Source organism: Hoplias malabaricus, chromosome 17 (genome assembly GCF_029633855.1).
Source record: "Hoplias malabaricus isolate fHopMal1 chromosome 17, fHopMal1.hap1, whole genome shotgun sequence".
In the NCBI taxonomy this organism is placed as follows: domain Eukaryota; kingdom Metazoa; phylum Chordata; class Actinopteri; order Characiformes; family Erythrinidae; genus Hoplias; species Hoplias malabaricus.
Genome location: NC_089816.1, coordinates 33,093,409 through 33,121,401, shown reverse-complemented (window position 1 = coordinate 33,121,401; position 27,993 = coordinate 33,093,409). Strand labels below are relative to the sequence as shown.

At 42.1% G+C, this 27,993-nt stretch overlaps 2 protein-coding genes and 1 pseudogene across 3 annotated transcripts; all 3 read right to left on the bottom strand.

Moving 5' to 3' along the window:
- Window positions 1-15,032: 15,032 nt before the first annotated feature.
- Window positions 15,033-19,600, bottom strand: LOC136673325 (aminopeptidase Ey-like; annotated as a pseudogene).
- Window positions 18,642-25,779, bottom strand: LOC136674014 (cytoskeleton-associated protein 5-like). 2 transcript variants are annotated; one of them, XR_010795994.1, is made up of 11 exons: window positions 25,389-25,779; window positions 23,782-23,898; window positions 23,415-23,546; window positions 22,666-22,815; window positions 22,350-22,550; window positions 21,133-21,268; window positions 20,680-20,873; window positions 20,123-20,295; window positions 19,828-19,961; window positions 19,483-19,558; window positions 18,642-18,713 (listed from the first exon to the last, which is right to left on the bottom strand). XR_010795994.1 is itself a non-coding variant. In XM_066649849.1 (9 exons), the coding sequence occupies exons 2-9, from the start codon at window positions 23,869-23,871 to the stop codon at window positions 19,928-19,930; spliced, it is 1,110 nt and encodes a 369-aa protein (XP_066505946.1). In that variant the 5' UTR covers window positions 23,872-23,898; window positions 25,389-25,779; the 3' UTR covers window positions 19,611-19,927. The 2 variants fall into 2 exon arrangements, 1 of the variants encoding a protein (XP_066505946.1); XM_066649849.1 differs by lacking the exons at window positions 18,642-18,713; window positions 19,483-19,558 and having other exon boundaries at window positions 19,611-19,961.
- LOC136673324 (trichohyalin-like) lies at window positions 25,434-26,777 on the bottom strand. Its single transcript, XM_066648727.1, has one exon. It carries the CDS (start codon window positions 26,775-26,777, stop codon window positions 25,434-25,436), a length of 1,344 nt encoding a protein of 447 aa, XP_066504824.1.
- Window positions 26,778-27,993: the final 1,216 nt, after the last annotated feature.

Genomic DNA, 27,993 nt, shown 5'->3' with positions numbered 1-27,993 from the left:
GGGGTACACCTTTGTGTTTTTTCAGGTTAAACTTTTGACCGACTCAGATTTCTTCCAAATTCACGTTGTTGATTAAGGAGGCCCTGGCTTACACAGGGGTGTGATTATTTTCAGCCTATCTCATCCCAAAGCTGAGATATGATAATTATACAGTTATACATTTTATGGACTAGATGGGGTCCCCATATCTCAGCTTTGGAAAATGGTAGAGCGAAAATAACCACACCACTGTTTTTGTCAGGACCTTCAAGACACACTGTGTGAGTTTAATGAAGATCTGAGTGGGTCACATTTTTCACCCAAAAAAATACTAAGGGGTACCCCTTTGTGTTTTTTCAGACTAAACTTTTGACCAACTCAGATTTCTTCCAAATTCACGTTGTTGATTAAGGAGGCCCTGGCTTACACAGGGGTGTGATTATTTTCAGCCTATCTCATCCCAAAGCTGAGATATGATAATTATACAGTTATACATTTTATGGGCTAGAAGAGGTCCCCATATCTCAGCTTTGGAAAGTGGTGGAGCAAAATTAACCACGCCACTGTTTTTGTCAGGACCTCCAAGACACATTGTGTGAGTTTAATGAAGATCTGAGTGGGTCACATTTTTCACCCAAAAAAATACTAAGGGGTACCCCTTTGTGTTTTTTCAGGCTAAACTTTTGACCGACTCAGATATCTTCCAAATTCACGTTGTTGATTAAGGAGGCCCTGGCTTACATAGGGGTGTGATTATTTTCAGCCTATCTCATCCCAAAGCTGAGATATGATAATTATACAGTTATACATTTTATGGACTAGAAGAGGTCCCCATATCTCAGCTTTGGAAAGTGGTGGAGCAAAAATAACCACGCCACTGTTTTTGTCAGGACCTCCCAGACACACTGTGTGAGCTTGATGAAGATCTGAGAGGGTCACATCTTTCACCCAAAAAAATACTAAGGGGTACACCTTTGTGTTTTTTCAGGTTAAACTTTTGACCGACTCAGATTTCTTCCAAATTCACGTTGTTGATTAAGGAGGCCCTGGCTTACACAGGGGTGTGATTATTTTCAGCCTATCTCATCCCAAAGCTGAGATATGATAATTATACAGTTATACATTTTATGGACTAAATGGGGTCCCCATATCTCAGCTTTGGAAAATGGTAGAGCGAAAATGACCACACCACTGTTTTTGTCAGGACCTTCAAGACACACTGTGTGAGTTTAATGAAGATCTGAGTGGGTCACATTTTTCACCCAAAAAAATACTAAGGGGTACCCCTTTGTGTTTTTTCAGACTAAACTTTTGACCAACTCAGATTTCTTCCAAATTCACGTTGTTGATTAAGGAGGCCCTGGCTTACATAGGGGTGTGATTATTTTCAGCCTATCTCATCCCAAAGCTGAGATATGATAATTATACAGTTATACATTTTATGGACTAGAAGAGGTCCCCATATCTCAGCTTTGGAAAGTGGTGGAGCAAAAATAACCACGCCACTGTTTTTGTCAGGACCTCCCAGACACACTGTGTGAGCTTGATGAAGATCTGAGAGGGTCACATCTTTCACCCAAAAAAATACTAAGGGGTACACCTTTGTGTTTTTTCAGGTTAAACTTTTGACCGACTCAGATTTCTTCCAAATTCACGTTGTTGATTAAGGAGGCCCTGGCTTACACAGGGGTGTGATTATTTTCAGCCTATCTCATCCCAAAGCTGAGATATGATAATTATACAGTTATACATTTTATGGACTAGATGGGGTCCCCATATCTCAGCTTTGGAAAATGGTAGAGCGAAAATAACCACACCACTGTTTTTGTCAGGACCTTCAAGACACACTGTGTGAGTTTAATGAAGATCTGAGTGGGTCACATTTTTCACCCAAAAAAAAATACTAAGGGGTACCCCTTTGTGTTTTTTCAGACTAAACTTTTGACCAACTCAGATTTCTTCCAAATTCACGTTGTTGATTAAGGAGGCCCTGGCTTACACAGGGGTGTGATTATTTTCAGCCTATCTCATCCCAAAGCTGAGATATGATAATTATACAGTTATACATTTTATGGGCTAGAAGAGGTCCCCATATCTCAGCTTTGGAAAGTGGTGGAGCAAAATTAACCACGCCACTGTTTTTGTCAGGACCTCCAAGACACATTGTGTGAGTTTAATGAAGATCTGAGTGGGTCACATTTTTCACCCAAAAAAATACTAAGGGGTACCCCTTTGTGTTTTTTCAGGCTAAACTTTTGACCGACTCAGATATCTTCCAAATTCACGTTGTTGATTAAGGAGGCCCTGGCTTACATAGGGGTGTGATTATTTTCAGCCTATCTCATCCCAAAGCTGAGATATGATAATTATACAGTTATACATTTTATGGACTAGAAGAGGTCCCCATATCTCAGCTTTGGAAAGTGGTGGAGCAAAAATAACCACGCCACTGTTTTTGTCAGGACCTCCCAGACACACTGTGTGAGCTTGATGAAGATCTGAGAGGGTCACATCTTTCACCCAAAAAAATACTAAGGGGTACACCTTTGTGTTTTTTCAGGTTAAACTTTTGACCGACTCAGATTTCTTCCAAATTCACGTTGTTGATTAAGGAGGCCCTGGCTTACACAGGGGTGTGATTATTTTCAGCCTATCTCATCCCAAAGCTGAGATATGATAATTATACAGTTATACATTTTATGGACTAAATGGGGTCCCCATATCTCAGCTTTGGAAAATGGTAGAGCGAAAATGACCACACCACTGTTTTTGTCAGGACCTTCAAGACACACTGTGTGAGTTTAATGAAGATCTGAGTGGGTCACATTTTTCACCCAAAAAAATACTAAGGGGTACCCCTTTGTGTTTTTTCAGACGAAATTTTTGACCGACTCAGATTTCTTCCAAATTCACTTTGTTGATTAAGGAAGCCTTGGCTTACACAGGGGTGTGATTATTTTCAGCCTATCTCATCCCAAAGCTGATATATGAGAACAGACATGACTGGGATTTTCTTTCAATAGGTTTATTTTTGTTGAATATATTGCAATGGTGAGGCTTCCTCTGACATCCCTGTGTCTCATGTATTATATCTTCTTTAATTTATTAGAACTGAGACCCCCTGGCCAAATACAGATTCAATGTAGGATATATTGGACTGAGCAGGCATTTCTATTCATACCCCTCTACTCGTGTGTTTAGCTAGCTTCACTGGAAGGAATCCCATCTTGATATATGCAGTTATACATTTTATGGACTAGAAGAGGTCCCCATATCTCAGTTTGGCAAGTGGTAGAGCGAAAACAACCACACCACTGTCTTTAACAGGACCTGCCTTACACACTGTGTGGGTTTGAAGAAGATCTGAAGAGGTCACATTTTTCACCCAAAAAAAATACTAAGGGGTACCCCTTTGTGTTTTTTCAGACGAAATTTTTGACAGACTCAGATTTCTTCCAAATTCACGTTGTTGATTAAGGAGGCCCTGGCTTACACGGGGGTGTGATTATTTTCAGCCTATCTCATCCCAAAGCTGAGATATGATAATTATACAGTTATACATTTTATGGACTAAATGGGGTCCCCATCTCTCAGCTATGGAAAATGGTGGAGCGAAAATAACCACACCACTGTTTTTGTCAGGACCTTCAAGCCACACTGTGTGTGTTTAATGAAGATCTGAGTGGGTCACATTTTTCACCCAAAAAAATACTAAGGGCTACCCCTTTGTGTTTTTTCAGACTAAATTTTTGACCAACTCATATTTCCTACAAATTCACGTTGTTGATTAAGGAGGCCCTGGCTTACACGGGGGTGTGATTATTTTCAGCCTATCTCATCCCAAAGCTGATATATGAGAACAGACATGACTGGGATTTTCTTTCAATAGGTTTATTTTTGTTGAATATATTGCAATGGTGAGGCTTCCTCTGACATCCCTATGTCTCACGTATTATATCTTCTTTAGTTTATTAGAACTGAGACCCCCTGGCCAAATACAAATTCAATGTAGGATACATTGGACTGAGCAGGCTTTTCTGATCATACCCCTCTACTCATGTGTTTAGCTAGCTTCACTGGAAATAGGAATCCCATCTTGATATATGCAGTTATACATTTTATGGACTAGAAGAGGTCCCCATATCTCAGTTTGGCAAGTGGTAGAGCGAAAATAACCACACCACTGTCTTTAACAGGACCTGCCTTATACACTGTGTGGGTTTGAAGAAGATCTGAAGAGGTCACATTTTTCATCCAAAAAAATACTAAGGGGTACCCCTTTGTGTTTTTACAGACGAAATTTTTGACCAACTCAGATTTCTTCCAAATTCACGTTGTTGATTAAGGAGGCCCTGGCTTACACAGGGGTGTGATTATTTTCAGCCTATCTCATCCCAAAGCTGAGATATGATAATTATACTGTTATACATGTTATGGACTAGAAGAGGTCCCCATATCTCAGTTTGGCAAGTTGTAGAGCGAAAATAACCACACCACTGTCTTTAACAGGACCTGCCAGACACACTGTGTGGGTTTGAAGAAGATCTGAAGAGGTCACATTTTTCACCCCAAAAAATACTAAGGGGTACCTCTTTGTGTTTTTTCAGACAAAATTTTTGACCAACTCATATTTCCTCCAAATTCACGTTGTTGATTAAGGAGGCCCTGGCTTACACAGGGGTGTGATTATTTTCAGCCTATCTCATCCCAAAGCTGATATATGAGAACAGACATGACTGGGATTTTCTTTCAATAGGTTTATTTTTGTTGAATATATTGCAATGGTGAGGCTTCCTCTGACATCCCTATGTCTCACGTATTATATCTTCTTTAATTTGTTAGAACTGAGACCCCCTGGCCAAATACTAATTCAATGTAGGATACATTGGACTGAGCAGGCTTTTCTGATCATACCCCTCTACTCATGTGTTTAGCTAGCTTCACTGGAAATAGGAATCCCATCTTGATATATGCAGTTATACATTTTATGGACTAGAAGTGGTCCCCATATCTCAGTTTGGCAATTGGTAGAGCGAAAATAACCACACCACTGTCTTTAACAGGACCTGCCTTACACACTGTGTGGGTTTGAAGAAGATCTGAAGAGGTCACATTTTTCACCCAAAAAAAATACTAAGGGGTACCCCTTTGTGTTTTTTCAGACTAAATTTTTGACAGACTCAGATTTCTTCAAAATTCACGTTGTTGATTAAGGAGGCCCTGTCTTACACATGGGTGTGATTATTTTCAGCCTATCTCATCCCAAAGCTGAGATATGATAATTATACAGTTATACATTTTATGGACTAGATGGAGTCCCCATATCTCAGCTATGGAAAATGGTGGAGCGAAAATAACCACACCAATGTTTTTGTCAGGACCTTCAAGACACACTGTGTGAGTTTAATGAAGATCTCAGTGGGTCACATTTTTCACCCAAAAAAATACTAAGGGGTACCCCTTTGTGTTTTTTCAGACGAAATTTTTGACCGACTCAGATTTCTTCCAAATTCACGTTGTTGATTAAGGAAGCCTTGGCTTACACAGGGGTGTGATTATTTTCAGCCTATCTCATCCCAAAGCTGATATATGAGAACAGACATGACTGGGATTTTCTTTCAATAGGTTTATTTTTGTTGAATATATTGCAATGGTGAGGCTTCCTCTGACATCCCTGTGTCTCATGTATTATATCTTCTTTAATTTATTAGAACTGAGACCCCCTGGCCAAATACAGATTCAATGTAGGATATATTGGACTGAGCAGGCATTTCTAATCATACCCCTCTACTCGTGTGTTTAGCTAGCTTCACTGGAAGGAATCCCATCTTGATATATGCAGTTATACATTTTATGGACTAGAAGAAGTCCCCATATCTCAGTTTGGCAAGTGGTAGAGCGAAAACAACCACACCACTGTCTTTAACAGGACCTGCCTTACACACTGTGTGGGTTTGAAGAAGATCTGAAGAGGTCACATTTTTCACCAAAAAAAAATACTAAGGGGTACCCCTTTGTGTTTTTTCAGACAAAATTTTTGACCAACTCATATTTCCTCCAAATTCACGTTGTTGATTAAGGAGGCCCTGGCTTACACAGGGGTGTGATTATTTTCAGCCTATCTCATCCCAAAGCTGATATATGAGAACAGACATGACTGGGATTTTCTTTCAATAGGTTTATTTTTGTTGAATATATTGCAATGGTGAGGCTTCCTCTGACATCCCTATGTCTCACGTATTATATCTTCTTTAATTTGTTAGAACTGAGACCCCCTGGCCAAACACAAATTCAATGTAGGATACATTGGACTGAGCAGGCTTTTCTGATCATACCCCTCTACTCATGTGTTTAGCTAGCTTCACTGGAAATAGGAATCCCATCTTGATATATGCAGTTATACATTTTATGGACTAGAAGTGGTCCCCATATCTCAGTTTGGCAAGTGGTAGAGCGAAAATAACCACACCACTGTCTTTAACAGGACCTGCCTTACACACTGTGTGGGTTTGAAGAAGATCTGAAGAGGTCACATTTTTCACCCAAAAAAAATACTAAGGGGTACCCCTTTGTGTTTTTTCAGACTAAATTTTTGACAGACTCAGATTTCTTCCAAATTCACGTTGTTGATTAAGGAGGCCCTGTCTTACACAGGGGTGTGATTATTTTCAGCCTATCTCATCCCAAAGCTGAGATATGATAATTATACAGTTATACATTTTATGGACTAGAAGAGGTCCCCATATCTCAGTTTGGCAAGTTGTAGAGCGAAAATAACCACACCACTGCCTTTAACAGGACCTGCCAGACACACTGTGTGTGTTTAATGAAGATCTGAAGAGGTCACATTTTTCACCCAAAAAAATACTAAGGGGTACCCCTTTGTGTTTTTACAGACGAAATTTTTGACCAACTCAGATTTCTTCCAAATTCACGTATTTGATTAAGGAGGCCCTGGCTTACACAGGGGTGTGATTATTTTCAGCCTATCTCATCCCAAAGCTGAGATATGATAATTATACTGTTATACATGTTATAGACTAGAAGAGGTCCCCATATCTCAGTTTGGCAAGTTGTAGAGCGAAAATAACCACACCACTGTCTTTAAAAGGACCTGCCAGACACACTGTGTGGGTTTGAAGAAGATCTGAAGAGGTCACATTTTTCACCCCAAAAAATACTAAGGGGTACCCCTTTGTGTTTTTTCAGACTAAATTTTTGACAGACTCAGATTTCTTTCAAATTCACGTTGTTGATTATGGAGGCCCTGGCTTACACAGGGGTGTGATTATTTTCAGCCTATCTCATCCCAAAGCTGAGATATGATAATTATACAGTTATACATTTTATGGACTAGATGGGGTCCCCATATCTCAGCTATGGAAAATGGTGGAGCGAAAATAACCACACCACTGTTTTTGTCAGGACCTTCAAGACACACTGTGTGAGTTTAATGAAGATCTGAGTGGGTCACATTTTTCACCCAAAAAAATACTAAGGGGTACCCCTTTGTGTTTTTTCAGACGAAATTTTTGACCGACTCAGATTTCTTCCAAATTCACGTTGTTGATTAAGGAAGCCTTGGCTTACACAGGGGTGTGATTATTTTCAGCCTATCTCATCCCAAAGCTGAGATATGATAATTATACAGTTATACATGTTATGGACTAGAAGAGGTCCCCATATCTCAGTTTGGCAAGTTGTAGAGCGAAAATAACCACACCACTGTCTTTAACAGGACCTGCCAGACACACTGTGTGGGTTTGAAGAAGATCTGAAGAGGTCACATTTTTCACCCAAAAAAATACTAAGGGGTACCCCTTTGTGTTTTTTCAGACTAAATTTTTGACCGACTCAGATTTCTTCCAAATTCACGTTGTTAATTAAGGAGGCCCTGGCTTACACAGGGGTGTGATTATTTTCAGCCTATCTCATCCCAAAGCTGAGATATGATAATTATACAGTTATACATTTTATGGACTAAATGGGGTCCCCATCTCTCAGCTATGGAAAATGGTGGAGCGAAAATAACCACACCACTGTTTTTGTCAGGACCTTCAAGCCACACTGTGTGTGTTTAATGAAGATCTGAGTGGGTCACATTTTTCACCCAAAAAAATACTAAGGGGTACCCCTTTGTGTTTTTTCAGACTAAATTTTTGACCAACTCATATTTCCTACAAATTCACGTTGTTGATTAAGGAGGCCCTGGCTTACACGGGGGTGTGATTATTTTCAGCCTATCTCATCCCAAAGCTGATATATGAGAACAGACATGACTGGGATTTTCTTTCAATAGGTTTATTTTTGTTGAATATATTGCAATGGTGAGGCTTCCTCTGACATCCCTATGTCTCACGTATTATATCTTCTTTAGTTTATTAGAACTGAGACCCCCTGGCCAAATACAAATTCAATGTAGGATACATTGGACTGAGCAGGCTTTTCTGATCATACCCCTCTACTCATGTGTTTAGCTAGCTTCACTGGAAATAGAAATCCCATCTTGATATATGCAGTTATACATTTTATGGACTAGAAGGGGTCCCCATATCTCAGTTTGGCAAGTGGTAGAGCGAAAATAACCACACCACTGTCTTTAACAGGACCTGCCTTATACACTGTGTGGGTTTGAAGAAGATCTGAAGAGGTCACATTTTTCATCCAAAAAAATACTAAGGGGTACCCCTTTGTGTTTTTACAGACGAAATTTTTGACCAACTCAGATTTCTTCCAAATTCACGTTGTTGATTAAGGAGGCCCTGGCTTACACAGGGGTGTGATTATTTTCAGCCTATCTCATCCCAAAGCTGAGATATGATAATTATACTGTTATACATGTTATGGACTAGAAGAGGTCCCCATATCTCAGTTTGGCAAGTTGTAGAGCGAAAATAACCACACCACTGTCTTTAACAGGACCTGCCAGACACACTGTGTGGGTTTGAAGAAGATCTGAAGAGGTCACATTTTTCACCCCAAAAAATACTAAGGGGTACCCCTTTGTGTTTTTTCAGACAAAATTTTTGACCAACTCATATTTCCTCCAAATTCACGTTGTTGATTAAGGAGGCCCTGGCTTACACAGGGGTGTGATTATTTTCAGCCTATCTCATCCCAAAGCTGATATATGAGAACAGACATGACTGGGATTTTCTTTCAATAGGTTTATTTTTGTTGAATATATTGCAATGGTGAGGCTTCCTCTGACATCCCTATGTCTCACGTATTATATCTTCTTTAATTTGTTAGAACTGAGACCCCCTGGCCAAATACAAATTCAATGTAGGATACATTGGACTGAGCAGGCTTTTCTGATCATACCCCTCTACTCGTGTGTTTAGCTAGCTTCACTGGAAGGAATCCCATCTTGATATATGCAGTTATACATTTTATGGACTAGAAGAGGTCCCCATATCTCAGTTTGGCAAGTGGTAGAGCGAAAACAACCACACCACTGTCTTTAACAGGACCTGCCTTACACACTGTGTGGGTTTGAAGAAGATCTGAAGAGGTCACATTTTTCACCCAAAAAAAATACTAAGGGGTACCCCTTTGTGTTTTTTCAGACGAAATTTTTGACCGACTCAGATTTCTTCCAAATTCACGTTGTTGATTAAGGAAGCCTTGGCTTACACAGGGGTGTGATTATTTTCAGCCTATCTCATCCCAAAGCTGATATATGAGAACAGACATGACTGGGATTTTCTTTCAATAGGTTTATTTTTGTTGAATATATTGCAATGGTGAGGCTTCCTCTGACATCCCTGTGTCTCATGTATTATATCTTCTTTAATTTATTAGAACTGAGACCCCCTGGCCAAATACAGATTCAATGTAGGATATATTGGACTGAGCAGGCATTTCTAATCATACCCCTCTACTCGTGTGTTTAGCTAGCTTCACTGGAAGGAATCCCATCTTGATATATGCAGTTATACATTTTATGGACTAGAAGAGGTCCCCATATCTCAGTTTGGCAAGTGGTAGAGCGAAAACAACCACACCACTGTCTTTAACAGGACCTGCCTTACACACTGTGTGGGTTTGAAGAAGATCTGAAGAGGTCACATTTTTCACCCAAAAAAAATACTAAGGGGTACCCCTTTGTGTTTTTCAGACTAAATTTTTGACCAACTCATATTTCCTCCAAATTCACGTTGTTGATTAAGGAGGCCCTGGCTTACACAGGGGTGTGATTATTTTCAGCCTATCTCATCCCAAAGCTGAGATATGATAATTATACAGTTATACATGTTATGGACTAGAAGAGGTCCCCATATCTCAGTTTGGCAAGTTGTAGAGCGAAAATAACCACACCACTGTCTTTAACAGGACCTGCCAGACACACTGTGTGGGTTTGAAGAAGATCTGAAGAGGTCACATTTTTCACCCAAAAAAATACTAAGGGGTACCCCTTTGTGGTTTTTCAGACTAAATTTTTGACCGACTCAGATTTCTTCCAAATTCATGTTGTTAATTAAGGAGGCCCTGGCTTACACAGGGGTGTGATTATTTTCAGCCTATCTCATCCCAAAGCTGAGATATGATAATTATACAGTTATACTTTTTATGGACTAAATGGGGTCCCCATATCTCAGCTATGGAAAATGGTGGAGCGAAAATAACCACACCACTGTTTTTGTCAGGACCTTCAAGACACACTGTGTGAGTTTAATGAAGATCTGAGTGGGTCACATTTTTCACCCAAAAAAATACTAAGGGGTACCCCTTTGTGTTTTTCAGACTAAATTTTTGACCAACTCATATTTCCTCCAAATTCACGTTGTTGATTAAGGAGGCCCTGGCTTACACAGGGCTGTGATTATTTTCAGCCTATCTCATCCCAAAGCTGATATATGAGAACAGACATGACTGGGATTTTCTTTCAATAGGTTTATTTTTGTTGAATATTTTGCAATGGTGAGGCTTCCTCTGACATCCCTGTGTCTCATGTATTATATCTTCTTTAATTTATTAGAACTGAGACCCCCTGGCCAAATACAAATTCAATGTAGGATACATTGGACTGAGCAGGCTTTTCTGATCATACCCCTCTACTCATGTGTTTAGCTAGCTTCACTGGAAATAGGGAATCCCATCTTGATATATGCAGTTATACATTTTATGGACTAGAAGAGGTCCCCATATCTCAGTTTGGCAAGTTGTAGAGCGAAAATAACCACACCACTGTCTTTAACAGGACCTGCCAGACACACTGTGTGGGTTTGAAGAAGATCTGAAGAGGTCACATTTTTCACCCAAAAAAATACTAAGGGGTACCCCTTTGTGTTTTTTCAGACTAAAATTTTGACCGACTCAGATTTCTTCCAAATTCACGTTGTTAATTAAGGAGGCCCTGGCTTACACAGGGGTGTGATTATTTTCAGCCTATCTCATCCCAAAGCTGAGATATGATAATTATACAGTTATACATTTTATGGACTAAATGGGGTCCCCATCTCTCAGCTATGGAAAATGGTGGAGCGAAAATAACCACACCACTGTTTTTGTGAGGACCTTCAAGACACACTGTGTGAGTTTAATGAAGATCTGAGTGGGTCACATTTTTCACCCAAAAAAATACTAAGGGGTACCCCTTTGTGTTTTTTCAGACTAAACTTTTGACCAACTCATATTTCCTCCAAATTCACGTTGTTGATTAAGGAGGCCCTGGCTTACACAGGGGTGTGATTATTTTCAGCCTATCTCATCCCAGAGCTGAGATATGATAATTATACAGTTATACATTTTATGGACTAGAAGAGGTCCCCATATCTCAGCTTTGGAATGTGGTGGAGCAAAAAATAACCATGCAACTGTTTTTGTCAGGACCTCCAAGACACACTGTGTGAGTTTGATGAAAATCTGAGTGGGTCACATCTTTCACCCAAGAAAATACTTAGGGGTACCCCTTTGTGTTTTTTCTGACTAAGTTTTTGACCGACTCAGATTTCTTCCAAATTCACGTTGTTGATTAAGGAAGCCTTGGCTTACACAGGGGTGTGATTATTTTCAGCCTATCTCATCCCAAAGCTGAGATATGAGAACAGACGTGACTGGGATTTTCTTTCAATAGGTTTATTTTTGTAGAATATATTGCAATGGTGAGGCTTCCTCTGACATTCCTATGTCTCACCTATTATATCTTCTTTAATTTATTAGAACTGAGACCCCCTGGTCAAATACAAATTCAATGTAAGATACATTGGACTGAGCAGGCTTTTCTAATCATACCCCTCTACTCGTGTGTTTAGCTAGCTTCACTGGAAGGAATCCCATCTTGATATATGCAGTTATACATTTTATGGACTAGAAGAGGTCCCCATATCTCATTTTGGCAAGTGGTAGAGCGAAAATAAGCACACCACTGTCTTTAACAGGACCTGCCAGACACACTGTGTTGGTTTGAAGAAGATCTGAAGAGGTCACATTTTTCACCCCAAAAAATACTAAGGGGTACCCCTGTGTGTTTTTTCAGACGAAATTTTTGACCGACTCAGATTTCCTCCAAATTCATGTTGTTGATTAAGGAGGTCCTGGTTTACACAGGGGTGTGATTATTTTCAGCCTATCTCATCCCAAAGTTGAGTTATGATAATTATACAGTTATACATTTTATGGACTAGAAGAGGTCCCCATATCTCAGCTTTAGGATGTGGTGGAGCGAAAATAACCACACCACTGTTTTTGTCAGGACCTCCAAGACACACTGTGTGAGTTTGATGAAGATCTGAGTGGGTCACATCTTTCACCCAAAAAAATACTAAGGGGTACCCCTTTGTGTTTTTTCAGACGAAATTTTTGACCGACTCAGATTTCTTCCAAATTCACGTTGTTGATTAAGGAAGCCTTGACTTACACAGGGGTGTGATTATTTTCAGCCTATCTCATCCCAAAGCTGAGATATGATAATTATACAGTTATACATTTTATGGACTAAATGGGGTCCCCATATCTCAGCTATGGAAAATGGTGGAGCGAAAATAACCACACCACTGTCTTTAACAGGACCTGCCAGACACACTGTGTGGGTTTGAAGAAGATCTGAAGAGGTCACATTTTTCACCCCAAAAAATACTAAGGGGTACCCCTTTGTGTTTTTTCAGACTAAATTTTTACCGACTCAGATTTCTTCCAAATTCACATTGTTGATTAAGGAAGCCTTGGCTTACACAGGGGTGTGATTATTTTTAGCCTATCTCATCCCAAAGCTGATATATGAGAACAGACATGACTGGGATTTTCTTTCAATAGGTTTATTTTTGTTGAATATATTGCAATGGTGAGGCTTTCTCTGACATCCCTATGTCTCACGTATTATATCTTCTTTAATTTATTAGAGCTGAGACCCCCTGGCCAAATTCAAAATCAATGTAGGATACATTGGACTGAGCAGGCTTTTCTGATCATACCCCTCTACTCATGTGTTTAGCTAGCTTCACTGGAAACAGGAATCCCATCTTGATATATGCAGTTATACATTTTATGGACTAGAAGAGGTCCCCATATCTCAGTTTGGCAAGTGGTAGAGCGAAAATAACCACACCACTGTCTTTAACAGGACCTGCCTTACACACTGTGTGGGTTTGAAGAAGATCTGAAGAAGTCACATTTTTCACCCCAAAAAATACTAAGGGGTAACCCTTTGTGTTTTTTCAGACGAAATGTTTGACCGACTCAGATTTCTTCAAAATTCATGTTGTTGATTAAGGAGGCCCTGTCTTACACGGGGGTGTGATTATTTTTAGCCTATCTCATCCCAAAGCTGAGATATGATAATTATACAGTTATACATTTTATGGACTAGATGGGGTCCCCATATCTCAGCTTTGGAAAATGGTGGAGTGAAAATAACCACACCACTCTTTTTGTCAGGACCTTCAAGACACACTGTGTGAGTTTAATGAAGATCTGAGTGGGTCACATTTTTCACCCAAAAAAATACTAAGGGGTACCCCTTTGTGTTTTTTCAGACGAAATTTTTGACCGACTCAGATTTCTTCCAAATTCACGTTGTTGATTAAGGAGGCCCTGGCTTACACAGGGGTGTGATTATTTTCAGCCTATCTCATCCCAAAGCTGAGATATGATCATTATACAGTTACACATTTTATGGACTAGAAGAGGTCCCCATATCTCAGTTCTGCAAATGGTAGAGCGAAAATAATCACACCACTGTCTTTACCAGGACCTGCCTGACACACTGTGTGGGTTTGAAGAAGGCTGATAATAATCACACCCCTGTGTAAGCCAGGTCCTCCTTAATCAACAACGTGAATTTTGAAGAAATCTGAGTTGGTCAGAAATTTCATCTGAAAAAACACAAAGGCGTCCCTCTGCGTTTACTTTCATGCAGTTAGCGCTCTCCTGAATTTAGAGTCAGTTCCACCTTAAGTATTGTAACTGTAACAGCAAAATTAAGTCAGTGTTACCCCCCTATGGAGCAGGAATAGAGCAACATCCTCATCTCGGTTGGTGCTTTCAGCGTTTGGAGTCTCTCTGTTGTCTAAAAACCTCCAGATGGGGTTTCTCTGCCGTGAGCAGAGAGAGAGAAAGCCTAGCACCGGACCCAGACACTTTGATTTTTTACCCATTTACAGACACTGGGGCCTCATAAACACTTTAAATTATAGCCCGCTAATTACTGGGTAAGTACAGAGAAAGTAAGCCGATAAGTAAGATTAAAAAAGTACTGAGTAAATAAAGGGTATGATAATAGATTAAAGTTGTTGTTGTTGTTGTTGTTATAAATAAAACAACATCGTATATAATCAGTGTTCATCCTCAAATGAAACATTCCTGATGATTCTCATGGCTGAGTTTTATTCCAAAAATGCTGTTCCCTTTGAAATAATTCTGGAAACAAGAAGTGTTTTTTAAAAGAAGGAAATATTTTTATTTCTCTAACAAATACATTTTAATTATAATAGAGCATGAATGTTTCAGTATGTTAATGTGTTTTGGATCAAAGAAACTTTGTTGTTAAATTTTTAAAAAACATTTATGAAAAAAAATGTACATAAAAGAACAGTCAGAGACGTTAATTCTGTGTTCAGACGGAGTGTAAACTGTAGAGAAAGAGCGGGAGCTGACGGAGCAACGTGAAGGAGCTGAAGGTGAATGAAGGAGGTTCAGGCCGTTTCTGCTCTGAACCAGTCTGTGATTTCTCTCTGGTTTTCTGAGACCCGTTTCATGTTGGCTTTAGTTTTCTCGATGGTCTGATCCAGAGCAGAGCTCGCTGATCCAAACCCCATCGCCGCGTTCTCCTCCTTAAACCGCAGCAGCTTTACAACACAGAGCACACACACACACACACACACACACATTAGTCTCATTGTAAAACCCCACAGCAGTGTTCTCCCCCTCGTTTTCTCAGTTTTTACTCAGTGCTCTTATTTCTCTGCGCTCGTTGTGTCTGTTTTGCTGCATTTAACCTCGTCTTTGCGCTCTCACATAAAGGTGGGTTCAGCGCTGTGATTGGACAGACTCAGACGAGGAGGCGGGGCCATTCTAAAGTCTCCGTATTTGACGTCAGAAGTGGAGCAGAATCAGAACGCCTCGTTTTATCCCGTGTTTTCAGACTTAGGCTGCGCACAGGGAACTGACTGCGTGGGTCTTGTTTCACAGTGTGTTGGTTGGTGGGCTCCAGATTCACACAGTAATGGGAACATGTAGTGAACAGGGGACAATGGTGGTGCAGCCCAGGCTCTGACAGGACTTGGAGGCACCGATCTGACCTGATCCTTCATCATAAACAACTGATCAACCTAATACTGTATTTGAAACTGCAGATGTTAATCCAGCTGTGCTCTGGGTGGTGTCACCTGTCTCAGCTGCACTGGCCACTGGAACAGGGGAGAAACAATGTACATTTTTTTACAGAATCAAATCACACACCTGATCGAGCTGCTGCTGAGTGGAGAATGTCTGTGTGACGCCGCTTATCAGCTCAGAGAAAGAAAACGACCCGACACCGTACCTAAGAAACACACAAACACACACACACACACACACACACACACACACACACACACACTGAGACATTGCTCTTCAAGCATTTCATAATTCTGACTCTCAGCGTCCTTTCCCAGATCAGGTTTAGTAAGTTAAACAAGTCCTAGCTCAGACATTTGATGAGCAGTGTGTGCAGAGGGTCAGTCACAGCGTAGCACTGTGAACACGCAGCACACATCAGTCAGGAACTTACTCAGTGAAAAGGTATTTCCACTCGACTGTGACGAAGTTCCACGCCAAATCCCGTCCCTCTCTGTTTCCAGCGATCTGAACGATGACAGAGGTGGCGTCTTGTTTCCGGATCTTCGTCGGGTCCAGGGTGTATCTGATGTACCTGCGTTTAAAACAAAACATCCAGACGAATGTGTGTGTGTGTGTGTTGTCCATCAATTTCTAACCTCTAGAGGTTTGTCTAACATCTGGTGTATTAAAATTACTTTAACCTTGCATAACCAAGTTGGAGGCCTGGACATCAGGGGAGCTGTACCAAACCCAGCCAAACAGGCCATTCCCATATGAGGAGCCCCCTCCATGGACAATAAACTGGTGCATTTAGACGTCAGAACAGAATTCCATATGTTTCCTCTGTGCTCACCTGCTTAAATGTCCTTTTTCTTTGGTGAAGGCCAGAGCTGACATCAGTTAATCTGCCTCACTAGCAATGCTGGCAGTCTGGAGCATCTCCCAGGCGAAGTCCCACTTTTTAGCACCCCCTGCAGCAACAGCGCTGCAGTACACTGTGGATCTCAGGTTTGGTGAATTCTAAAAACCAGAGACAGTTCAGACAGTGAGTCTGGGCCTCTCTCCTGTTCCTACAAACAAATTCAGGACATGTTTGATATCTAAACACACTATTTCAGCCACTTCTAGTAAAAATGACTGCACTGATCATGACAAACTGGACCAGAAGTGGCTCAAACAGTGACCTATGGATCTGTAGTGCATGCAGTTCCTAATGAGCTGTCTGCTGCCACTTTTCCACTGCAGGGTTCCTACTCTACTGACCTTTCTGCTCCTCCAACAGGTGAATCAGGTCCTGGTTCTGGAAGCGGGTTCTTGTTTAGTGGCTGTTCTCTCGTGGTTCAGAGCGAGTCGAGTAGGGACTAAACCGTGGCGTGTAAACCTTGCAGAGCGCTGATCGTCCAGAGAGAGTCGTCACTCTACGCCACGCAACGCAGACGACCAGCACCAACTCTCCATCTGTAAAATCTCCAGCTGCAGCAGAGATCACGTTTGTTTTTATCCGACTCACGACGGCAGCTCGTAAAATGACGCCGTGGTCTTTTGAAGAGGTTCAAACGCTCCTTGGATCGGTGGCCGACGAAAGAATCCAGCGAGAGCTGGACGCTGCAACAAGGAAGTAACAAACTCTACTGATCTGTCTGAACTGATGACGGAGCTGTGTTCAGTCCCAAACAACAACAACACGCCAATACACCATGAGTAAACACCGCTTAACGTTACCACCGCCGTTGTGGTTTCCAAAGCCCACTGTTCCTCTTAGAGATATTTTGGGTAACAGTGGGAGTGGAAAACCAACCAGGGACCAGAGTGGAGTAGAGTAGGGACCATGTTGTGGAAAAGCACTGTAAGTGAATAGTGTAAAGGAACAGGGAATGAAGCTGAGCTTGTTTCACTCACGGATTCTGCTCTGGATTCTGAATCCACTCTGTGAACCAGTCTGGTTCAACTCTGTGGTCAAAATCTGACAGCTGGGCACTCCAGTGCTGCAGGCCACGCTGATCGCATTCACCTGATTATACCTGGGTACACACACACACACACACACACACACACACACACTCGCCTCAGCACATCAGCCAGGAACATCAACACTCCAACACCGAAGTTTTATAACAACAGGTCATCTTTTGCTGCACAGATGGTCGTCCTCAATGCCTTCATCACTGGACACAGGATGCTGCCCCCTGTAGGCTTGGTGGACTATTCTCAGTCCAGCAGTGACACTGAGGGGGTTAAAAACTCCAGCAGCACTGCTGTGTCTGATCCACTCTACACCAGCACAACACACACTAACACACCACCACCACGTCGACAGTGTCACTGCAGCGCTGAGAATGATCCACCTCCACATCACACCTGCTCTGTGGGGGTCCTGAGCGCTGAGGAACAGAGGGGAAGGGGGGTAACAAAGTATGCAGAGCAGAACTAGAGTGCTCCTGTATGGTCAGTGCACTCTTTGGGTGGTACGTACTGATCCATGTGTCCGTCTGGGACTTTGGTCCAGTTCATGGTGATGTTCTGGTAGTGTTCGAAAAGTGGTGTGACTTGCTTCCTCAGATACATCTGCAACCAAGAGTCACTGATTAATAAACACAAACAAGACTTGAGTTCTGGAGTCTGACCACAACCTTATGACCATCACTGTGTGGCCCACAGCTCTTTACCCTGACCATTACCCCAACACGCTCAACAGGGGGCGCTGTAATCAGATATAAATGCACACTCAGATACAATCCTGATATTTAAGTGTGCTCCCTGTAGCTCTCAATGTTTTGACAAATCTAAAATAACGTTGACCAGATTTTCTTCTGTTCCCGTTCTTCACCTGAATGCTGTTGTAGAGCGCCGTTTGGTCAAACATCAGGTAGAAATAGTCCAGATTGTCCAGAGCAGCCTTCCAGGGCACGTAGTCTCTCTCCTTCCAGAGGAACCTGGTTGTGTTTATAGCCAAACTGATGGGAATCATCTTGGCCCTGTAAAGATCCAGAGATTAAACAGGTGAAGCTACATCTATCCACTAAGCTATCTGTAAAAACAACAGAGATGAACAGAACAAGCTGTTTTTATTTTGATAGGTAAATTAGCTTCTCCTTTTTTATGAGTCGTGCTTTTTGTTGTTTTGACTCGTGAAGCTCGTACTCTCTAACTTTTATAATAAAAATAAATGGAGAACTAATGCATTAACCGTGGATGGTGAGTTATTATTGGTCTGAATGTTGAGTGAAACTATAACTGTATTAACTGTATTAGCAGTGCACATTTTCTTCTGCCACAACAACCTGAAATGAGTAACTCTTCATGAACGTTAGTATTTATTCACAATAACTGCTCAGTTATCAGGACAGAACCATCACTCTGTCCAAGACTGGACCAAAGTCTCCAGTTTAGTGATGATTTTGTAGGTCACAAATTCTTCATAAACCCTTGCTTGGCTCAGTTTGTTTCTGCTCATGATTGAGATGCTCTCACTGACTGATTGTGAACTTAGAGTTCATTGTGAGGACAGTTTGCGATGCATTACAAATGTGGCCATAACCAGTGAGGACTATTTTAAATAATAATAACCAACGTTTTAAAAGTGTACTATCCTTTGAACACTGCAGCTGTCCTTCACATGATGATGAATGGACCAATAGAAATGCTTCAAAATTATACATTACATTGAAAGTTAAAGGGTTATTTTCATTCTCTTTGGAAGTTTTTCTCATGAAATGTTTTTAATTGGATAGTAACGATATTCACATTATTTTTAAGGTGTTCACCTGGCCAGATTAAAGGTGTCGTCCAGGATCAGAGCTCTGTTAATGATGGGAACAACCTGAAAAACATTTATCTCCTCTTTTAAAACATTCAGAAACATCTGTGCGTGATATCAACATTAGGGCTTTAAAACACATGTACACTGACAACAGGTTATTTACAGGAATGAAGACACTCCACGGGTGAGTGAGTGAGTGAGAGTGACTGGGTTAAGCACTTACAGGACATGAGTGAATGAGTGAATAATGATGTATATGACTATGTAGACCCTAGTGTTTTTGTCTCTTTATCTGATGGTTGTCCAGGGTTAAGTGTTATATCTCTGACCTGGTGGTGATTGTTGAGCTGTTTAATGATGTTCTCCCAGTTCTCAGAGTCATAGTTAACCCTGTAATACCCGGCCCCTTTAAGTTTCAGCAGCACCCAGTCATCCCCTGCCATCTTCATCCCACTGTGAAACACTGAAAACACAGATCAGATAAGCAAAAGAACCCGGCGATCACCTCATAATATCTGGTGGGCACATGATAGTAAGTATCTCTGTCCTTAAGGGCCTCCATAGACAACCTGCAAACCAGGTATGAGCCCCTCTCCCACCCCCTTGTGGACAGAACTTAGCTACTTGAACTGAGATGGTGTATCCAAGACAGACTCCGGGTCCAGGAGGAAGTGTTTCTGAGACAGGCGTCCAGTTCTGGTGTTGACCGTGACCACTGGGAATCCCATCTGAAGAACCCAGCGATCCATGATTTCACGAATATCCACTGGGAGAACTGTTCCATTAGCATCAGCTGCCTGGAAGGAACCACAGAACACAGCTAAGGTTTGTCTGAGGAGACAGAGCTCCAGCTTTAATAACTGTTCTCAAAGTTGTCTCATTCATTTAGGGACCTCTCCACAAGGGGGCACCCTTAAATGTCAGTACTGTGTAATAGCTTGTGTCATTTCACATTAGTCACGAAACTCTTGTATGACATGGAAACGAGCAGAAACTGAGAGCAGTTGATGAATCAGTTGCCTGAAATCAAGCTCTGCCCACCTGAACCTTATTTAAATTTTATTTACATTATGTCCTCAGTCCTGCAGATATTTTATAGTGATGGAATGAAAAGATAACGATTCAATCAGATGCTCATGAGCCAATGGTTGTCATTACACAAAGCTGCAGAGTGGTCTTACGTTGCCGATGAGTTTGAAGACCTGGTCTCCACAGACATTGTACGCTGCCACTACTGTGTTGAGTGCAGCGTTGCGCACCGTTGTGTCTCGATCCCCGATGTGTATAGCGATGTCTTTCAGAGCTTTGGCTGGCGTTGGCTGACAGACATTCATACCGTAATTCTCAATCAGGCACCCCAACTCTTCAAGACATTCTGCAATGAAAGAGACAATAAGACTGAGTGCAACATTAAACACACACACAGACAGTTCTTTGTTGTTCTTAATCGGATGGTTATGTGGCGTGTGATCGGATGTGTTTGAATATATATGTTAACACAGAGCTGTCACACGATTAAATTCTTAAAAATAATAAATAAATAAGTACATTCTCTACTCAATAAAGAAAGATTTACTTTTAATATTAGAATTCCTAAACGGTTCAAATAAACAACAAAGCACTGATACTGTTACCAGATCTCTGCTTGGCGTTCTTGGACTTGGCTCCCTCCATTAGGAATGGAAACATTTTACTGGCAGAATAAACGTTACACAGCATGGTCAGAATGGCACGGACGTCTTTGCGCACGACATCTTTTGATTCCCCAACCTGGATCAGAGCAACAAGGAAACCCACAGATAGTGTGTTAAAAACAACTGTAAAGAAAAAAGAAAACAGGGTTTTTCAAAGGTAAAATCTCCATTAGCATCTGACCACTGTTCAAGCAGAAGGTGACTCGAGTGACCAACAGACCACACAAATGGGCTATTAATGGGCTATGGGCCTTAAACTGATTGAGATAATCAATCAATAAAAAGGCCCTGTGAAGGACTGGCGCCTCTCCATGGTTGGTTCCTGCCTTGCGCCCACTGATTCCAGGATTCCCCTGAACTGGATAAGTGGTTACATACAAAGAATGGATGATTGTAATGTAGCTCATGTCTTGAATTAACAAAGTTAATTGCCAGTTTTTGGCAGAAATATTCAGTGATATATGAATGTCTGGTACGAGTGGGAGAGTGTGGGTGTGAGTGAAACAGCATCCCTCTGGGGCCTCACTAAGAGTCACAGTGTACAGAGTGGGCCATTAATATGGATACACCTTAATAAAATGGGAATGGTTGGTGATTAACTTCCTGTTAGTGGCACATTAGTATATGGGAGGGGGGAAACTTTTCAAGATGGGTGGTGACCATGGTGGCCATTTTGGACCCAACTTTAGTTTTTTCAATGGTGTGCTTGGTTTTAATGTAACTTTATTCTTTCATATTGTTGTTAAAACCAAGCACACCATTGTTTTTCTTGTGAAATTCCCAATAAGTTTGATGTGTCACATGACCCTCTTCACATTGAAAAAACAAAAGTTGGATCCAAAATGGCTGACTTCAAAATGGCCACCATGGTCACCACCCATCTTGAACAGTTTCCCCCCTCCCATATACTAATGTGCAACAAACAGGAAGTTAATATCACCAACCATTCCCATTTTATTAAGGTGTATCCATATAAATGGCCCACTCTGTTCTCACACGTACTGACCTGGAGGCTTTATAAGAGCACCTGGAGGATAAAGTCCGGGTAATGTCCGAGACAAATGTTGTGGGTGTTTGTGAATTAATACACGGATAGCTGAATGCTCTGGCCCTGCCCTAGTGCATGTGTCCCCTCACTGTTGTAAAGATCCACTGACCTTGAGGATTAAGTAGGGGATGACGAAGGATGCTTCATATTCACTGAGATGGTAGTTCTCCCTGCTCAGCATGGTGAAGAGTTTGAGGAACTCCATGGCTTTCATCAGTATACTGGTGCTAGTGTCAAAGAACCGCAGCGTAAACCACTTCAGAATCAAGTCCAGACAGCCAACCACAGCCTCCGCCTCTGCCTCCATGTGCTGAGAAATTGAGGGAAGCACACGAATGATTAATGCAGTCCATCACTTTAGCATGTGCTTATATATAAGCCCCAGAACAATTTACAGGTATTAAAACTTTGGCACGGTCTAATACCTCAATCATGGCATTGACGGCCTTGACTTGGTGCTGGAAGTCGTAGTGAAAAAGCTCGTCTAGCAGCCACTTTGCCAGGCAGGTAGCCATCTGTGTCTTAAGCTGTTCCACATACTCATCCCGTGGGGTGATGAAGTTCCACTTTAGGATCTATAAAAACACCACAAACCCATTGCAAATACATCCTGTTTCTCCAGGCTCCTTGAAGCAGAAACGCTGACAGTTGTCCACATGTGTAATGATACTTAGGAACAGACTGATCTACAAATCCAGCGTGGCTACAAATGGCCTGTAGCTAAAAAAATCTACGCTAAGCTAAGAACAGAAACCAAATATTACTCCAGTTTCTTTTGAGATCCGGACCGTTCTAGTTCACCCTGCCAATAACTTTCTGTATCATGTCTCAGCAGAACACAGTACCGTTGTTGTTGATCATACTTTAATTTCATGATCACCGGGGGATTGTGGGAAAATGGTTAATTTCATAATTTTATACTTGCTCTGTATGAGGTCCTTGAGCCTCATCGCTGTTTAACACTGGTACATAACCTTAAGGCTTGGAGGGGAAGATTGTTTGGTTTGCTCCCACATACGGTGGGAGAGAGAGACAAAATGGTGACCCTTCTATAGGAACTTCTTCCAATTCACCCAAATCTCTCATGTGACCAGTTCATCTTTTCTCCAGTGAAGATCATTGTACACACAGCAGAAACAAGGCTCGAGAATGTATTTCCCAAAGGGCAACCTACCTTCAGCGACTTCTCCTCCTTCACCCTCTGCTCCTTGCTGTTGGGCACGAGGATAAAGATGAGGCCCGATTTGTCTTCATCATCTTTAGTGGACGCTTTAGTGGAAACTGGAGCTTTCTTACCCACCACTCCCTGAAGGAAGCACAGTATTTACAAGAATTAGAACCACTTTACTGACCACTGCGCTTGCGCACATGGGAATTTGTTCTCCGCAATTAACCCAATCCGTGCAGTGAAACAAACACTCACTCGCACTCACACACCCACAAGTGAACATTAGGGGGCAGTGAGCATGTCATGTCAAGTTCTAATGAAAATTTCAGAAAGACAGACACAGATGGGGACATGTACCGGAGGATGATTTTACCGGGGGAGCGCTCTGAGCAGGTTTAGAAGGTGCAGCTTTGGCAGGTGCAGCAGGTTTGGCTGGCATTACTTCCCTGGCCTTCTCAAGCATCCCCACCACCTGGTCCTTTGAGGCCGGCTACAGAGAGATGAAAACATGATGTCAACATGTGTACTTTATAAAAATATAAATAATCCATATCAATCTCACACCTCTGGACAGTGTCACACATTCACACATTCACTTACACACTCACACCTTTGTACAGTTTCACACACTCACCCAGGTCACTCGCACAGTCACACTTGTGAAAAATTTCACACACTCACCAGTCACTCACACACTCACACTTGTGGACAGTGTCACACAGTCACCCATTCACTCACACACTCACACCTATGGACAGTTTTACAGACTCACCCAGTCACTCACACACTCACACTTGTGAACAATTTCACACACTCACCAGTCACTCACACACTCACAGCTGTAGACAATGACACACTCACCCATTCACTCACACACTCACAACTGTGGACAGTTTCACACACTCACCCAGTCAGACACACACTCACACCTGTGGACAGTTTCACACACTCACCCAGTCACTCACAAATTCACCCAGTCACTCAAGCACTCACACCTGTGGACATTTTCACACACTCACCCAGTCAGTCACACACTCACACCTGTGGAAAATTTCACACACTCACCCAGACACTCACACACTCACACCCGTGGTGAGTTCCACACACTTAATCAGTCACTCACATGCTCACACTTGTGGACAATTTCACACATTCACCCAGTCACTCACACACTCACACCTTTGGACAGTGTCACACACTCACGCATTCACTTACACACTCACACCTGTGGACAGTTTCACACACTCACCCAGTCACTCACACACTCACACCCGTGTACAGTTTCACACATTCACCAGCCACACGCACACTGACACCTGTGGACAACTTCACACACTCACCCAGTCACTCACACACTCACACCTGTGGACAGTTTCACACACTCGCCCAGTCACTCACATAACCAGTCACTCACACACTCACACCTGTGGACAATTTCACACACTCACCCAGTCACTCGCAAACTCACACCTGTGGACAGTTTCACACACTCACCCAGTCACTCACACACTCACACCTGTGGACAGTTTCACACACTCACCCAGTCACTCACACACTTACACCTGTGGACAGTTTCACACACTCACCCAGTCACTCACACACTTACACCTGTGGACAGTTTCACACACTCACCCAGTCACTCTCACACCATTGTGTTCCTCTGCATGTAGTTATTGTACTGTGACACTGTTTTGTTGTAGATGCACAATCCCATAATCTCGTCTGGATCCATGTTGGAGACAGTGAGGTGAAGCCCACTCTGCCCAAATTTCAACTTTACCAAACATATCAGGTTTAAACATATATTTAAATAATAATAAACTTCTGTGACCTGCATAAAAAATATTGATGTTTTCTACAGATGTGTATTAAACCTGTAGATTAGACCTTTATGCAAACCTGCAGTTTACATTTTGACCACACAATGTCGCCTACAGCAGTTATAAGTTATTTCCTGTTTTTTTTAAAGGAAACACTTACCGCTGTTCTGAAGCGGGCCTGACTTATGGGGAGGAGCAGTTCTCTTTATTTGGACCGCTGCAACAACCTCTTCAACCGGAGCTGTTGCATTAGTTCCTCCTCTTTCCTCTTCCGTTCTTTAGCCAGTCTTTTGCATTCCCGTCGGTGCTGCTGGAACGGGTCATTCGGATCGTTCTGCCTGCAGAAGTCCAATAGTCTCCTGTAGGTCATCCTTACAAATTTTGCCAGTCGACCTTTCACCGTCTCGGGCTGCTCTGCGTCCTCCTTTTGCCTCTTTAGCAGCACCTTGTTCACCAGGGCCTCCTTTGCCTTTCTCTCCTTTTCCTCCTGCTCCTCCTTCATCTTCTTCTTTTCCATTTCTTTTCCATTCCGTGGACCACACACTCTCTGTTCCATTTGTTTTCCCTTCTCCATTTTTCTCTTTTCCATCTGTCTACTCTCCTCCTCTTTCTTTCTCTTCTGAAAGGCCCTCTGCTCTTTCTCTCTCTCTTCCCTCAAATGCTCCTCCGCCCTCATCCTTTCATCTCGTTCTTCCTTCAAAGCATCTCTCAGCTTTTCTAACTCCTCTTTTAACTCACTCTCCTCCTCCTCTCTCAGCTCTCGCGCCTTGTCCTGTTCCTCCTGCCGTATCTTTTCCTCTTCCAGTTTATTCCTTCTCTCCTCCTCCTCCTCTTTCTTTCTCTTCTGAAAGGCCCTCTCCTCTTTCTCTCTCTTTTCCCTCAAACTCTCCTCCGCCCTCATCCTTTCATCTCGCTCTTCCTTCAAAGCATCTCTCAGCTTTTCTAACTCCTCTTTTAACTCACTCTCCTCCTCCTCTCTCAGCTCTCGCGCCTTGTCCTGCTCCTCCTGCCGTATCTTTTCCTCTTCCAGTTTATTCCTTCTCTCCTCCTCCTCCTCCTCCTCCTCCTCTTTCTTTCTCTTCTGAAAGGCCCTCTGCTGTTTCTCTCTCTCTTCCCTCAAACTCTCCTCTGCTCTCAGCCTTCTACCTCTCTCTTCTCTCAGAGCTTTTCTAAGATTCTCATTTTTCAGTTTCATCTGGTCTGCCTCTTTCAGAAACTTCTCAGTCGCTGTGATGTCTTTCCTCATTCTCCTTCTCTCCAGCTGGTCGTCTCCATCTGATCTCCATTGTTCTTCACAGCGGAAGCACGTGAGAACCTCAGCAGTGAACTCCTTCCTCTCGCTGTCCATCTGCAGCAGGTCATGGAACATCTCTTTCTGGGCTTGTTCCTGCCTGGCCAACTTCTGCTTCAACTCTCTAACCTTCTGATCTCTATCCTGGCGGATGGAGGTGGTCTCATCCTGCAGTCTCCTACACAGGGCCCTCCTTTGCTCCTCGAACCTGCTGCTCATGATGGAGCTGAGATGCTGCTGGCAGTAACTCGGGTTCATATTCATCAATGACAAAATACAGTTATTCTGCAACAGAAAGCAGTCTATTGTTCTTAGGAGTTCTCCCGTTCAATCACAAAAGATGAATAATAAAACTCCTCATTTTGTATTACTTTTAAAAGAGTGTGTGGTAAGAAACTGTAACATCCGTCCACTCACCTGAAGAGTCTGGTTACAATTACTAGCGTTCCGCAGGAGCACCATTTACACACACGCCTCGTGCTCTGTGACGTCATAATCATGTCCTGACGTGGTCGAAGGTCTGGGACCTTGGAATCTTGTTTTTTTTTTTTTTTCTTAAGAGGGTGAATCTAGCGAATATTTGATTTAATTAAATGTACTTTGGATTGAATTTTAATGTTAATATCTATTAATATTAAAATGTCTAATTTATTTTTACTAATCCGTATTTTTACTGCAATAAATATAATTTCCACTAAACAATGGGAATAAAGGGTATTTTTTAAAATTTGCAGCTCACTTTCAGGCAGTCACATAATGACCCGATTAACCATTAAACGACTGAATAATTGCTGAAAGTATAAATAAATGTATGCGAGAGAGAACCGCATAACTTCAAACTAACAGCAGAGGGCAGCACGACACTGCCTCACAGATGGTCACAGTTAGTGTGTGTGTGTGTGTGTGTGTGTGTGTGTGTGTGTGTGTGTGTGTGTGTTTGAGAGGGAATGGGACAGGGACTGATATAGAATTGGTCCTTTTTTACAACAGAGGGCATCTGAACTCCAAAACTGGGTCCAGCTGGTTCTACAGGTTGGAATCCATCTTTGAGACAGATCCCAGTGTTGCTAAAGACCAGAACATGGCCCTTCAGAATCCGATAACATTGGATTCATGTGTGTGTACTCAGCTTGGCATGTGGGCTGCAGATTCTTTTCAGTTTGTACAAGGACCCCAGCAGACAGGACGCCTGGGAGGAGGTGCAGAAACACCTGCTCAAGTAAGACATCCCTGGTTCAACTATAGACACACACACTCAGACACGCTGTTCCACAATCAGCCCATGTGCCCTCACACATATCCCCCTTTCCCCAGCTCTTCTTATTACAGAGCGGCCAATACTTTCAGAGTCCACGTTCCTCTGTTCCTCAAGTAAAAAAATCTTTAATATTTGGTCTTGGGAAGAGAATATGTTGTGTTTTGTAAATGAAATACATCCTTCTTGTGGTTTTTATTGCATGGTCTTGCAAAATGC